Here is a 14,577-nt window from a genome sequence, read left to right on the forward strand (position 1 = left end):
CAGATTTATTAATTTTCTCTCGAGTACCTATTACCTGGTTAAGCAGTCCGTGGTAGAAATTTTGTTTAAAGCATGTGTCGGGCAAGCCGATGACGATGAGTATAGATGTATTGATGTGATTTTTTTTATAACTAAATCAGTTGTTGCAGGCCTTGAGTGGTTGAACGAGGGTCATTAACGCGCCAGTGGAACAGTCATATAATCAATAATTGAACCGGTAACATCTTGACTAATATGACACATATGCGTTAACTTGTAACGTGGAGCCGTGGTCAACTCGAAAAGATCTCACTCGCGATAAAAATGCAAAGCGAAGTTCATTTAAAACATTACCGAGATAAGTTATGTGGGACCACCGAACTGATGTTGACACAGAAGCAGGTTCAACAGGTTTTGAAGAAGCTAGACGTCAATGACGTGAAATATCGATTAATCTGTCAGCAGCCGTAGTTGCCGCGATGAAATATGACGGTAGAATATTCTCATTGATCTCATCCATTCCTTTATTGATATCGACGGTATCTCCTGCGTTTGTAAAAATGGATACGCTAGGGTCATCTGAACTGCATCAAGGATGGTTTTAAAAAGACATTTGGTGCACCGATAAAAAGGAAATCCTTCCATGATTTACTCACGATGATATAGTCAGTCACAAAGTTCCCAAGAGTCGTTATGCGGGATGAGCTATTATTGCCGGCACAATGGAAATTGGAATTGTTGATTGTTAGATTCAACAATAGGATATAAAACTCACCAGCTCGCATACGTGGCGACACCCAAACATCTTTTACATTTTGACTCGTACGGGATTGCACCATCACTTGAAGTTGTTCGTTATTTATATAGACCACAAAGTCGCTGTTTTATAAAATATTGCCATTGTAATGGCAGAGGGACGGCCCCATATGTGCACATCTTGTTGTTAAAGCGTCGCAACCACTCAAACGTTAACCCACCCCGCAAACGCTTACTGATTTTACATTAAAGCACGCTTAATAGTACACAGAATGCATACTAACATTACAGAAACTCATCTGCGTTACGACGAGTCGATGTGGATCTGACCAGGTTTGTCACCAAAGTAGATCTGATCGATTTTACTATTCGGAATGTTGTTGGTGTTGATCCTAGCTAGTTTGAGATTTTTGAAGATCAGACTGGAAAACTTAATACGTCTAAAGTATACGAAGTGATGCGCCGTTGTTAAGAACCTGGCTGAAATAACCGCAAATGAGGGAATCAGGACTCTGGATTGTGTTTATCTACGAATGTATTTATTTACTGCTTCTACATTAAAAAAAATTCGTGTTTGAAGAGTGCGCTCTTACCACCGCGAGTATCAGTAAGTTCATGTCTTTTTTTTTTTTGGAGGGGGAGGGTGAATCAGTGAATGAGAAGAAAACAATAATAACATAGCAAATGGTAGACTTGTTTTTAATGTTGTCGGGGACGAGTTTGATAAGCCTAAACTTCAGATCTTAACGTGTGCGAGGCAGGATCGTGATAATTTCTCGTAACCGGATCTAGAGGTCCATGGGGTGCAATACTAGTAATGATAAATGAGGACCATTAGTAATGCATACTATCAAAGACGACCATGTTCCAGAATCTTTTACATATCAGTATCATTATTATTGTTTCCCAGAGATGAAATGCAATTCGAATGAATCATCGTCTCTCTAAAGGGGCACTAAAGGGTCATTTGCATTTGTTTTTAAGATTTTTAGTGACATACATGCTAGATTCTGAGAGCGGTGATGAGGTAGCGGATTTTGTCGACAAGGTACTGAATAGGCTGACCAGTAATATCAAAATCGATTGTGATTTTCATCTACTTGTTGACGAATATTTGTTTCAGAGTAGTTTTAACCAGCCCTCGCATACGATGAAATATAATTTTGCTAAATGCCAACTATAAATCAAAGCTGGAACCACCATGATGTACTAACGTACTCTATCTAGGTCAGCTTAATGGTTACAACATTGACACGTGAAAATTGCCAGTCACTGACTGTACAGACAGACATAAATCACCTAGTGATTGCTTCTACAACGACGGACAGGATTTCAAAGATATATCCACCAGGGCTGCCTTCCCTGTTGATTATGCTACTTGACTCAAGTAAGTAAGGAAAGATCTCATATGTTTTTCAATAAAGACGCATTTTTCAGTGCAACAAGGTCTAGGAGAGGAAGAGAATGATTGTTTCATACATTGTTCAATGGCGTAGTTGGCTTGTTTCTATATGAACGTGGTGTCACGACAGTCAAGAAAAGGAATTTGGTTTGAAGTGTGTGTGCGTGTTGCACGTTGTCAAGGTCGCATATCGAGCAATTATACTTTGTGATCGCATTATTAAAGAAGAATTATTATAGATCAACAATGAATAGCAGTTGCGAGATGAATCCGTCAAGAGAACCGCTTTTCTCGTGAAATGCGAATGCATTTATATGGTTCAAGATTTTACTTGTGGGACACTGTTAGACTGTGTTTGGCTGGGATCATTATTATAGAAACACCAATCAGAATTGTTGATGTAGCCATATCAATAATAACTGGTGTGATTGGAGGCGCTGGACAAAATAATCTCGTCACGGCTGCATTTCTGAAAACGTGTCTATTCAGAACTTCTCGCAGCAGCACAAATTATCATCAAAAGATTTAGTTAACTGTACTCAATGGCTATCGAGATAAAATAAATCACATGGTGGAGTTCTAAACTGGGAAACGGAAAACTACCAAAAACTTCGATCACAGATACAGACTGGATTTTCAGCAATTTAAGTCTTATAATTTCCTTTAAAAACATAAAAGGCATATAAATGCAACCAAAACATGAGGCCTTTCGTCGCAAACTAACGCCTGCATGGTTCCATTCCTGCAAAAAAAGTCCAAGAAATGTAAGGAATCAGCCCAACCAGATTATATCAGATATGGATTGCTTTCAAATATTGGCCGGCTGTAAAAGAGATCTGGTATCAACTAAAAAATCAACAGCCCATTGTATCAAGTCTATCAATACAATTGATATCGACATAGAGAGATCTACAGTCCATCACTGATAATATCCGGATAATAATGGCTATATTCGGTGATCTAAGATCTAAAATATTCGAGTAGGACAGAAATATATGGAAAAAAAAATAGCTGATTCCTCCGAAAAGATCGCGCTTTTAGCACTTGCAATAGGTTCAACAGTATTGTGGCCCTTTACTGCAAAAATCATAAAGCAATTTATTAAACAACGATTGTCAAAAGGCGGCAAATTGTTGACAGAAGATATATTCGATGAATTTAAACAAGAAATCGATCAAGAACTGATGGGGTAAGGCAACTCAGTTTGAATGTGAATGTGTATGCGTATATGTATGTGTAATTGAGTGTATTTGTCGCGTCACAATCTCAAAGACGTGTATGAAAGAAGTGTTATAATAGCAGCTTTGTCGATTATGGATCTAGGTCAATGTCGTCTGGCCCGCATGGTGACATTAATATCCACTCGCAATGGCGACTGTTGGTAACTATCACAGGCGGGCGTGCGCGAGTGATACGAAGACAAAACCATGGACGTAGAAGTGTGACCTAGATAAAAAAGAAACACTTCTACTTTGATCTCCAATGGCTTGTGAACAACATTCCAAAATGTGTCTCCGATTTTAAATTGGTTTTGTATTTTTAAACACCCGTTTTCATTTATATGGTTCTTCTTTCCAGGCAATCTTAAACTTTCCTGAGTGTTCTGTCTCAATCAATCTATATTCTCAATAAACATTTCAAAGGGTTTATGGTCGTTTTTCTACTACTAACCGTGCTATGAACAAAATCAAGAATAATGTTGCCTCATGGCTCTTGTTGATACGTTATGACTAGCTATAGTCTGCGTTGTCGATCAATAATGTTTGCGTTCTGCAGTGATTTAAAATATGGACCCAAGGATTTGATCGCATTTCCTAGCCATTTGCCATACATGAAACATTTCCTTATGAAATAACCATGCCATAAGTAAACTAGCACAGTGTCAAGAAGTTCAAACAAAACTAGTAAAATTAGTCGGTAATTTTGGGCCATGTCACTCTACAGCATGTATGTATATGAATAGGGTTTGATAGCACACCAACACAATCCTGGCTATAGTGCCGATTGAAAGTTTAGTTCTATACATACCTTGGGTTAAAGTGATAGAACATTGAGAGAGATGAACTTTCCCAAATAAAAGTAATATGTATATTTTATAATGAATGGCATATAACTTTAAAAAGAGTAGATAACAAATACTTCAAAATAGATTTATTACAAGCTGAAAGAATCAAAGTAATATATTTCAAAAGTTCTTTAAAAATTATGTCCAGTAATATAAAGCAAAGTGTTAAAAGAATAAATTCTAAATTCTAAATAAATATGGGAACACAATTTACTATTTACGCTGCATGTTTTTAGAAAGTCGAAGTGTTTTTTTCTTCTTGCGAAACGTTATCGAAAGGTACTTGATAGAGTTTACATAAAATTTCTGTCTCGCAGTTTGGAAGTTGATACACTCAGCAAGAATGTGCTTCAGTCAGTGGACACTGGTACGGTATACGCGATATACATTTCGATTGCGGGTCATACTTCAGGATGTACGAATGGGTCGGGCAGGCGTATCTTGTGAGTGACGTAATACCACATATTTTTCTATATGAATTATATCACTCTTCAGGAGTGGGTTGGACATATCGAAGTTTTTTTTATGAATGCTATAGCACATACTTTGCAAAGTATATAAAACCTGTTGATATGACACTTTCACTTACTATTTGACATGTGATTACAGGTCAGTTTTAGCTGATTTATCTGGTCTATCAAATCAGTTAAGAATAATAATAATAATAATAATAATAATGAGGACTTTGTATAGCGCCTAATCTTTAGAAGCTCAAGGCGTTTTACAACATTAGAAAAACAACTATAAGATAAAAAAACTTATAATGCTATGATTACAAAAACAAACACAATGAAATTAGAAAACATTAAAAAACATGCTGAGAATATTTAAGGTAGGAAACATTATTCAGTCTTTAAGTTTGTTCTTGTAGTCGAAATAAGTGAGTTTTGAGAGCACTCTTGAATGTGATCACCGTGTCTTTGTGTCTAAGTTCAGTGGGCAATTCATTCCGATGTAATTGGGTAGTCAATATTAAAGATTGTTGTTTATCCGGAATGTATAACAGAATATGTTTCAGGAATTATCAAATTTAAGATTTGTAAAGGTTTTAGTCTCTGATGATTAGAAAAGATAATAAAATGAATGTTTGGGCTGTTTGCAATCATTTTTATAATAATTTAAGTATGGTTGTAATATATGCGGTAAAGATGGACACTGTATTCGGCAACCGGTTGTAGATGATGCCGTAGCGGGACTGTAACCTTGTCTCAATCTTTATAACCCACTGTGTAGAGAAATGTATCATCCGTATGTGAGGTTGTTATAAAATGTTATTGAATTTACTCTGAGAGAAAAATAGTAGCAGACTCATTGAATTAGAACGTATTAACAATTATCATTAATATTTTATATATTTGTCTTTTGTTTTTGTGGGAGAGTGGTAAGGGGATATAACCCATGGTAGCAATTTTGTGACTGAGAATTTTGAATTTTATTAAGTAGAATTGTTGCTGCTTCCAGGATGAGCGTAATTTCAGATGTCAAAAGATGGAATGAAATTTGGTTTCCAGTCGAACATAGCTTGATCATTGATATTTAAAGACTCCATCAAATGCAGTGTTAAAGGAATCAGAGGGTAGTTTCATAGTGCACTGAAGCGTCAATGCCGCTTTTCTGAGCTATAGTGATGTTTAATTTGCTGCAGCACCGAGTCCTTCTGAATTGGAAGTTGCAGATGCCTCCAGACAAAGTCTGAGTCCATTATTGCGTATCGGATCAGGATACTGTAGCTGTGATTTAATATCTTAACCATACACAAAGTGAATCATGGTCAAGTTTCGATCTCACTAAGTCTAGCGTAACCGGAGTAAGATCTTCTGGTCTGTTTTCCAAACTGTTGTTGCCACTATCCAAGGGTTTTTGATATTTGTCGCTTTGGAAATCGAAGGAAAGCTAGTATCAGATCAAAGAAAAGTCCTATATATTTGTGTCCTGTTCAAACAGGGACAAAAGAACATTGGAGACGAAGTTTGGATCGTCGTGTATTTTACGGAACTCATCAGGTCATTGGTATGCATACTATTCGATCCTTTGCAGATTAAAACTTATCGACGTATGATGATGCTCCTTGGATTCAGGTATTTTTTAGGCAATTTGTCACTAACTTTTCTTTCAACTTATACATAATTGTAAAGAAAATTTTACCGCCGGGCTGTCTCGTGCTGTCTCGTGCTGTCTCCGTCTCGTGCTGTCTCGTGCGCTATATTATGTAATGAAATAAAACCAATATATGAGAGTGATATTCTACCCTGTTTTCAAATAAGATACAATTTTAGCATACTTGATATATGTACTAAATACACAAGTGGGAGGTGGGGGTGGGGGATGGGGTATTGTTTGATGTGGGCAGATTGAAATAGGTGTTTATTCTACTATTCTAAGAACATAATTGGGAATAATCTCAGATGACGAGCTGAACCACTGATCATCTTGGCTTTTTCACCTCTAAAATGTGGTCTGATATCAAGCGTGGAATGAAGATAAAGAGATTTGTACCTATAAATCGAAATGAATTTGTTCGCATAAGAATTAACACTTTACGGTTAGCCGAGTTCATCTAGTAATTGTTATTTCCAGGTACAGAGATGCAAGCACATGCTTAGGTCTAGAAATTTGAAATTACATAGGGTATGATTGGTTAAATTTTATTGAACCTGGGCGGTATTTCCCTATCGGAATTTCCATTACGTATCCCCTTCCCCTCGACTAATAACCTCGTTACTCTGATACAAGACAAGGGTATACAAGTACTGGTACCGTTGCGATGGTATCCATTTACGGTTGCAAAGGTATCCAGTTATCGTTGCATGCTATATTTTATTGATGTAACTGTAACTTTGGCCGATGCAAATATCAAATTTACCGGTGCAACAGTAGCTTTAAAAAATCATTTGTTGCAATGGTATTCATATATCATTTCACACACACGCACACACACACACACACACACACACACACACATGAAATAAAGGATTAAAAAGAATAAATAAATATTACAAAAAAATAATGTGCAAAGGCACCAGTGTTAAAATACCTTTTGATCAGTAAGTTCATTGTATCGTTGCAAAGGCAAAAATTATTGTAGCGTTTTTGACGCTGACTTTTAAAACAATATCTGGATATCATTACAACGGTACCGGTAAGTTAGATCCTTGTCGCACATCATAAATAAACCTAAATTTTGAATCGAGACAGACTTTTGTATGCCAACCTTGATATTTTAACTGAAAGACTCACAACTTGTCAATTACTGGGAGGTAATATTCACTCCTTTTATATAAATGTTTGGAAGTATTATAAGATTTCATCAAGTCCGAAACGAATTCTGCATTTAAAATATATATAAATAAGTTAGGGATTTTATGATCAAACCTCACAGAGAAGTGTTTCATTTGGTATTGAAATAAATCTACTCAAAACTGATCAAACGGACAAAAATACTACTTCCACTAGTTTGTTAATTTATGGATTCACGTTTGTTGATTCAGAATGAAGATAATCATTTGGTTCTTCCTGGTGCTGCTTGTCCAGTTCTGTCTTGGAACTCACTTTCGTGGAGGTTATTTTCTCTGGAAGCCGACAGAAAATTCAGATGAAGTAAGCTATGCAGCTTTAACAGCTGAATATCTGCTGAACTGTCTGTCTGTCTTTTTTGTTGTATAGAACGACGCATTTTAAATTAGAATTTGTACACGCTTGGTCACTGCTTAACGTCTGTTATGTTGTTCTTGCGTGCCGTCGTATTGAAAGATAATATAAAACCAGGATATAGATGTCGTTCTACTTTACCTGGTGACACAAGGTGATTAGTACAAAGTAACAGTGGTACAACCACACATATACCTGACATTGTATATGTGCAGATGTAGCTTAGAACAGACCTAACTTGAATTGAACGTTATCTTATTTAACTGACACATTGAGAACGCCATTATTAGGAAGACTAAGTTGGTTTCTTATCGAATATTATTAAGCATAAAAGTCCCTGTCAAAATAACAGATTTCTTTAATATACTCCGATAGTCAAATTCATATCTTTGACCTGTGAAGCATATATTTGGTCTACATTATATATTAGTAACAATAATAAATAAACAACCATCTGCATGTTTCATTAGAACATTTCAAAGAAAAATGTAATTGATTTCAAAGTTTCAAAGTCTTCCTTCTGGAATGTAATATTTCTTTTTCTTTTCTTCCAGATTGATATTACTTACAGAGTAAGTTGGAGACGAACGTACGACGCTTATCTTTTCTGTAATGATACAGATATAGCGAATAAAACGCTCAAAAAAGGTCAAGGCAGCTTGGTTTGTTTTCATGGATGCAGGATCATCAACAGCGTTATTACCCCTCTAAGCTTCTATTGTACTATTGACTACAACATAACACATCGTAGCTCCTGCTATCACTCCTAGATTACTGTAGAAGATGACAGATAGAAATTAATCTCCATGTAGTTATTAGTTTTATTCTGCCTATGTATAGGGAGTATGCACTTTGCTGAACAAGTTCATTGTATTTTCACACCCGACCAAGTGGTATAGTAGATGGCAAAGTGAAGATTAGGGATCTACCATTGATTTTGGCAACAAATCATTTACAAACATGTTAAATGAAACATTGGTCATAAATATCTATCAATCTATCTATCTATTCAAGACCCCTTTTCCTTAAAGTCAACTCTATACCACATTATCAACTTCCATTAATTCTTTTTTGTCAGAAATGTATTTTCAGACTGTAAAAACAAATTTACAGTACTTGTAACTTCATGTGGAGCCCCACAAACGGTGCGAAGACGGTACGGGATTATGTAAAAACTTGGGGACGGTACAATGACGAGGCGGAACCATTAAGACGACAGTTCATAACGGTACGGAATGGTACGATATGGTACAAAACCGTGTACTGAGCGGACAAATTCGAAACGTTTCCTTGGTTGTTTTTCAAGTTTTAGAAATTCAACTTGTTTAAATAGAATTTACAAGGAATACATTAACTTTCTTAAAGTTAAATTTAAAGGAGAAAACCGGATGTCAATAACAGTAAATGGTGATACGCATAAAATCATCTTGAAATAGTACGACATGGTACTTAAACAATGAGACGATTGATGGACCGTTAGGAAAGGAATAAAAGAAACATACGGTAGGCGATTGAAGCAATCAGAAACGGAACACAAACGGGACACTTGAAAACGATTGGCAAAAAATGTGCGAGACGTTACAAGTATCGTATATTTTCATATTTTTCAGATTTACCGGGGGTGATTGGATTGGTTTACTCCAAGGTGGTGGTTCCTGGTCTGTGCTTGCTTGGGCCAATTTGACTGTCCGTGAGGATACCAGACGAATTAACCATTCTCCTGCGACAAGCGTGTCTCTTATCATCCGGGTTGTTCAAAAATGCAGAGTTACAATCAACATGTTAGGTAAAAAGCAATAATTACGATAGGAATTAAATGCCAGTATCATTCCAAGGGGAAATTATATAAGTTAATTTCTGCATTATAGCTACAATCAACATATAAGGTAAAAATCAATAATTACGAAAGGAATTAAATGCCAGTATCATTCCAAGGGGAAATTATATAGGTTAATTTCTGCTTTATAATTACAATTAAGCGTAACTTATTTACGGATTATTATTTATCCAAGTTGCTCATATCCTACTCAATGTTTGTTACATCTTAAAATGAAGCTTCTATGATAGCTGACAAAAATCAAATATCCCGATTCGGCTGGGAAATTTCTTGCGGTAGAGAGTAAAATATATATGTCTTTGCCACATTACAGTTAGCATCAAACAGTTTCGCGTGTACAGTTATGTGGTAAATGTTGTTTTTGAGATGACGTCCATAATTTATCTCCATGTTGCTTCCTCCAGAAGGATATTGTAAAACAATGAAAGAGTTGACCTATGTGCAACTCTAAATTTACAGAACCCATTTATAGTTGAGATAGTCAAGGATGCAAAATATTTTCGCTTGCGGCAGTGAAATGTTAAATAACATATTGAGTAAAACTGGATTTTGAAAGACTTTATACCATTCGCCGCGTCAAGTTAGCCAAAGACTTTAACTGGAAGGCACATGACAACATCGAAGTCAGATGTACACCTGTGTGAACAAGAGTAAGATTAAAATCGAAAGTTTTCGATGGTAAGATAGAAAAAGATAAAATCATATTAATATTAGGTGTTTCATATCTATCTATATAACTATGTAGCCATCTTATATTTCATGTAAAAAAATATTTAGATAACTGTAAATCAGTGTTTTTAATATATAAATTCGGTTCTTTTTCCAGTTTCCGGTGTTGATGGTGATAGAGTGCGTTGCAGATGGTCAAATCGCAGTTCAAATTTTGATGAATGTGCTGGAATTTGCAATTCATTTCCTGGTGCCAAACTCAATGAGGTTTGTGATTATTTATAATTTGTCTGGTTTCGATCTATATTGTTATACTGTCATAGCTAATGTTTAAATCGAACTTTTCTTCACATGCCTTACCAATTCCAAAGCGAGAATTTTTAATGCAGTTTTTCATACACATATATTCTTTTCATCCGAGGAATGGAAACTAAATGTGCCGAAGATAATGTCTTCGATGCCAAAATTTATATTTATTGATTCGAGTATGAGTAAGGAACTATTTTTTAAACAGCAGCATAAGGACTCCGCGTCTAAGATTTAACAATTCTGTGAATTTTAGTGTCAAATGAAATCGTGTATGATCATTTCCTGATCAGACCACATGCACAATCGAATATACGGCAGGGAATAGAAGTGGGTATTATGGCGTTGCAGTCCAGGTCGAGGATTTTCCAGTTTCCGGTGGAACAGTTTCATATAGCAGTGTTCCGGTTCAATTTTTGGTGCAAATATATGCATCGACACAAGGCTGCTACAGTGTTCCTGTGTTTGTCCCACCTACAAGGAAAAATGGGGAAGTTGAATATCTAACGGTTGATATCATGTTTTCAGAGAAGATAATAGCAAAAAGCAATGCCGTAAATGTTAGGTATTATATTCTTTTTTAATATTCCGGTTACAATTAAGGTTGTCTTTGTAAAACCTAATGTGTGCTATATGTATCTCATGCAAATTGTTTTAAACTGGTTAATAAAATTATAAACACTTATAAGACGTATGTTAAAATTAGAATACTAGTAGAGCATTATAAAGTTTCCCACAGCAAGTTATTTGCTGATTTTTATGTCTGCTTCATTTCTGTTTTCATGAAGCGTTCATTATTTTCTTTTTCTTAAGAAAATCTGATACATTTCCTTTAGTTTGAGTAAAAAAATTGAGGTGTTTACATGTCTCTTGTCTAGATTAAACTTAGATGGTATCCATGTGTCATTTTTGTTACAAAAACGTCTTTAAAATATGCATCGACGGTTATGTCCCATCAAAACGTTTTTAAAATATGCATGGACGGTTATGTCCCATCAAAACGTCTTTAAAATATGCATGAAAGGTTATGTCCCATCAAAACGTCTAATATTGATATTAGTTTTCCTGGAAGGTTTACAGCTAGCTAAGGTTGTAGTGTTTTGGAAAATAATTTTGGAATTCTGCAGCAATCCAGTTGTTGAAATATATCCTTCAGCCTCTGTTTGGATTTGTTGAGAAATACTGACTGTTAGCTTGCTCTGATTTAGCACACATATTTGTTATGGGAAAACAAAAAAATAAAAAATAAATAAACCAATCAATAAAAACTAAAACAATTGAGATTCCATTTCCAAAATATAATAAAAAACGATGGAGAAGGAACACTGACAATGAAAATTCACAAACAAGCGTTTCCTGTTAATAATTTTCTACTTCGATTATATCTGTACATTTCATATAATAATTATATACCATGATCTTAGCACCAAATAATCACTGAAGTGGATCATATCTGCTTTAATAAATCATTTTATTCGTACCCCCTGGAACTATTGACTTCAAACTAATTTGTGTTCAACGAAAATGATTAGGCAACCGATTTTATTTGGGCATGTTTGATAGGTAGATCAAATATTTCTTTAATTCGCTGCCAAAGAGTTTCAATTACGTACATGACATTAATGCCGCCATTTTAACTGGACAAGAGCTACAATTTGATTGGATGTCAGGCTGTTTTCAAAGAACTTTTCTGAAACAGAAGCAAAGGTTACGAGGCTTTTGAAATACTCGTTGAAAACAAATATTATACAACAGTTGAGATTTAAACAGCTTCCTTTCTCCAAATACAGTTTGCCATGTTTAAAAAAAAACAACAACAAATGTCATCATTCTTCATTCTGTAATTATGGAAATATGTTAGAGTGGTTGCTGAGTGATGGCGGCATTCAGAGCAGAAACATGCTTAAAAGGAAGTTTGGTGGTCTAAAAAATTCATACGTATTTTTTTCTTTTTTCCCAGTTTGGTTTAGTTGCAAGTTCCATCTTTTCACTGATATTTGAAAATGTAATGAGTTTGTTATACATAAAATTGATCCTCTCCAAAAGTGGAATGAACATCTCCATGTTTTGATGAAACTCAAAGTAAAATAAAGAAATGAAAATATAACACCCATATTTATGTATGTATGTATGTATGTATGTATGTATGTATGTATGTATGTATGTATTCTGTGTGTGTACGTGCGTGTATGTATGTATGTATGTATGTATGTATGTATGTATGCATTTATGTATGTATGTATTTATGTATGTATCTATATATGTACCTACCTCTCTTGATATAAATGTTTCTGTATAGACACACGTGAAGCTGTAAAGATTAAAAAATCCAAATATATGTGTTCATTATACTAGAACTAGAATAGTGTATGGTTCCTTTTGAAAGCATATTTATTTAATAGCTCCATCCTTTTGAATCTCGAAACATGATAGAAAATAAAATCAAGTTAGATTGACAAATATTACTTACTTCCTTGAAGATGGCATACTGAAAGAAAATCTGTGACATTCTTCATAGTCTCAATGGTTACTGAGAATTTCCAGCAGTCCTATATACATTCTGATAGTGATGGTTTCTTGGCAATTAGAAGGGCAATGCTGTGCTTTTTGATTCACTGGGCTGATTATTTTCTAATGGTATAGCTAACGATTAATATCAAATTGAAGATTGTAGTCATGTCCTTATCGCGTTGTCATTTTTTTTATACATTTGCATAAACAGTGACATCGGATATGTCTCTGAGAAAAAAATCTTCAACTAATCCGCAAGTTTCATAGGGTTTATTCTGATGGTGATTGTTTTGGATACTGCATGTATGCTTTATATGGGAGTGCATCTAATTATATTATGCATATGCGCATTGGAGAGAGAGAGAGAGTTGGAGAGAGAGAGAGAGAGAGAGAGAGAGGTGAATATAGTTATTTTGCATAAAAAACAAAATAATTTTATATGCACCCTTCACTCTCTCTATGCTTCAATGCGTCCATACATAATAGAATTATAGAATTAGCTGCAATCTCATATAGAGCATATACAAGTCAATGAAGGTGGAAAAGAAAAGTTTAAATCTGTGTGCAAATGTCTCAACTCCGAACTAAGGGAGGCAATTTGTTGTTTCAGCATTACAGAAATTCCAACCGTTTCACCGGAGGGCATGACAAAGTCAGCACTTGCAAAATTTTCAGATGTAGAATTCGCTTGGTACGTCAACATCACCTGGACCCCTAGCACAAACCATGTTGATCAGTCACATATATTATGTTTTTCTGCGACTGACGGATTAGGGTAAGCAAACTACGATTGTAGGTTGTGTGAAAATTCTTTATACGAAATACGCATGGAGAGATACATCGACTAAGGGATAGATATAAATATTTCTATAGAAAGCGAAATAACGATGGGCCATGTACACATACTCTATAAAGACATATCAAGAACAATGATTATTATCAGACACACGTGATAAATAGAATCATGATTCTGAAATCATACTTTTACAGGTAGTTAAAAAAATTAACAATGCCTTTTTATATAAGCATATCCATGTGTTTTTGTTTAAAATGTAAAGATGACTATCAAGTCTGGATGAGAAAAGCCGAGATATGTAACATATATTTCTTCAAAGGTTTCAAAATATGAAGAGTCTATAGCATATTTCTTACAGTTAAAATCTTTTTAAAATCTCTTGGAACAAAAAATAAAAGACAAACGTTCTCATAAGTTCTCATTCTTTTCAGACAAACAAGCGAGCAGAGGTATATATTTCTAGTTGTAATTGCAAGTGAGACATGCAAATTCTAAGGATAACCGAAAAATGGTACTATTTGATCTAAGATGAAAAATAATTTTAAAAGAAATTTCGTTCTAATCAGGAGAGACTATCCAGCTGTTCTTTATGCAAGATCGATAACTAA

At 35.0% G+C, this 14,577-nt stretch overlaps 1 protein-coding gene across 1 annotated transcript; it reads left to right on the forward strand.

The window, feature by feature from the left end:
- Positions 1–9,520: 9,520 nt before the first annotated feature.
- Positions 9,521–13,941, forward strand: LOC149806753 (uncharacterized). The gene is made up of 3 exons (XM_089978519.1): positions 9,521–9,636; positions 10,514–10,623; positions 13,784–13,941. The coding sequence occupies exons 1-3, from the start codon at positions 9,630–9,632 to the stop codon at positions 13,889–13,891; spliced, it is 225 nt and encodes a 74-aa protein (XP_089834645.1). The 5' UTR covers positions 9,521–9,629; the 3' UTR covers positions 13,892–13,941.
- Positions 13,942–14,577: the final 636 nt, after the last annotated feature.

Source organism: Sinohyriopsis cumingii, chromosome 1 (genome assembly GCF_028554795.1).
Source record: "Sinohyriopsis cumingii isolate HCF-2022 chromosome 1, ASM2855479v2, whole genome shotgun sequence".
Classification (NCBI taxonomy): domain Eukaryota; kingdom Metazoa; phylum Mollusca; class Bivalvia; order Unionida; family Unionidae; genus Sinohyriopsis; species Sinohyriopsis cumingii.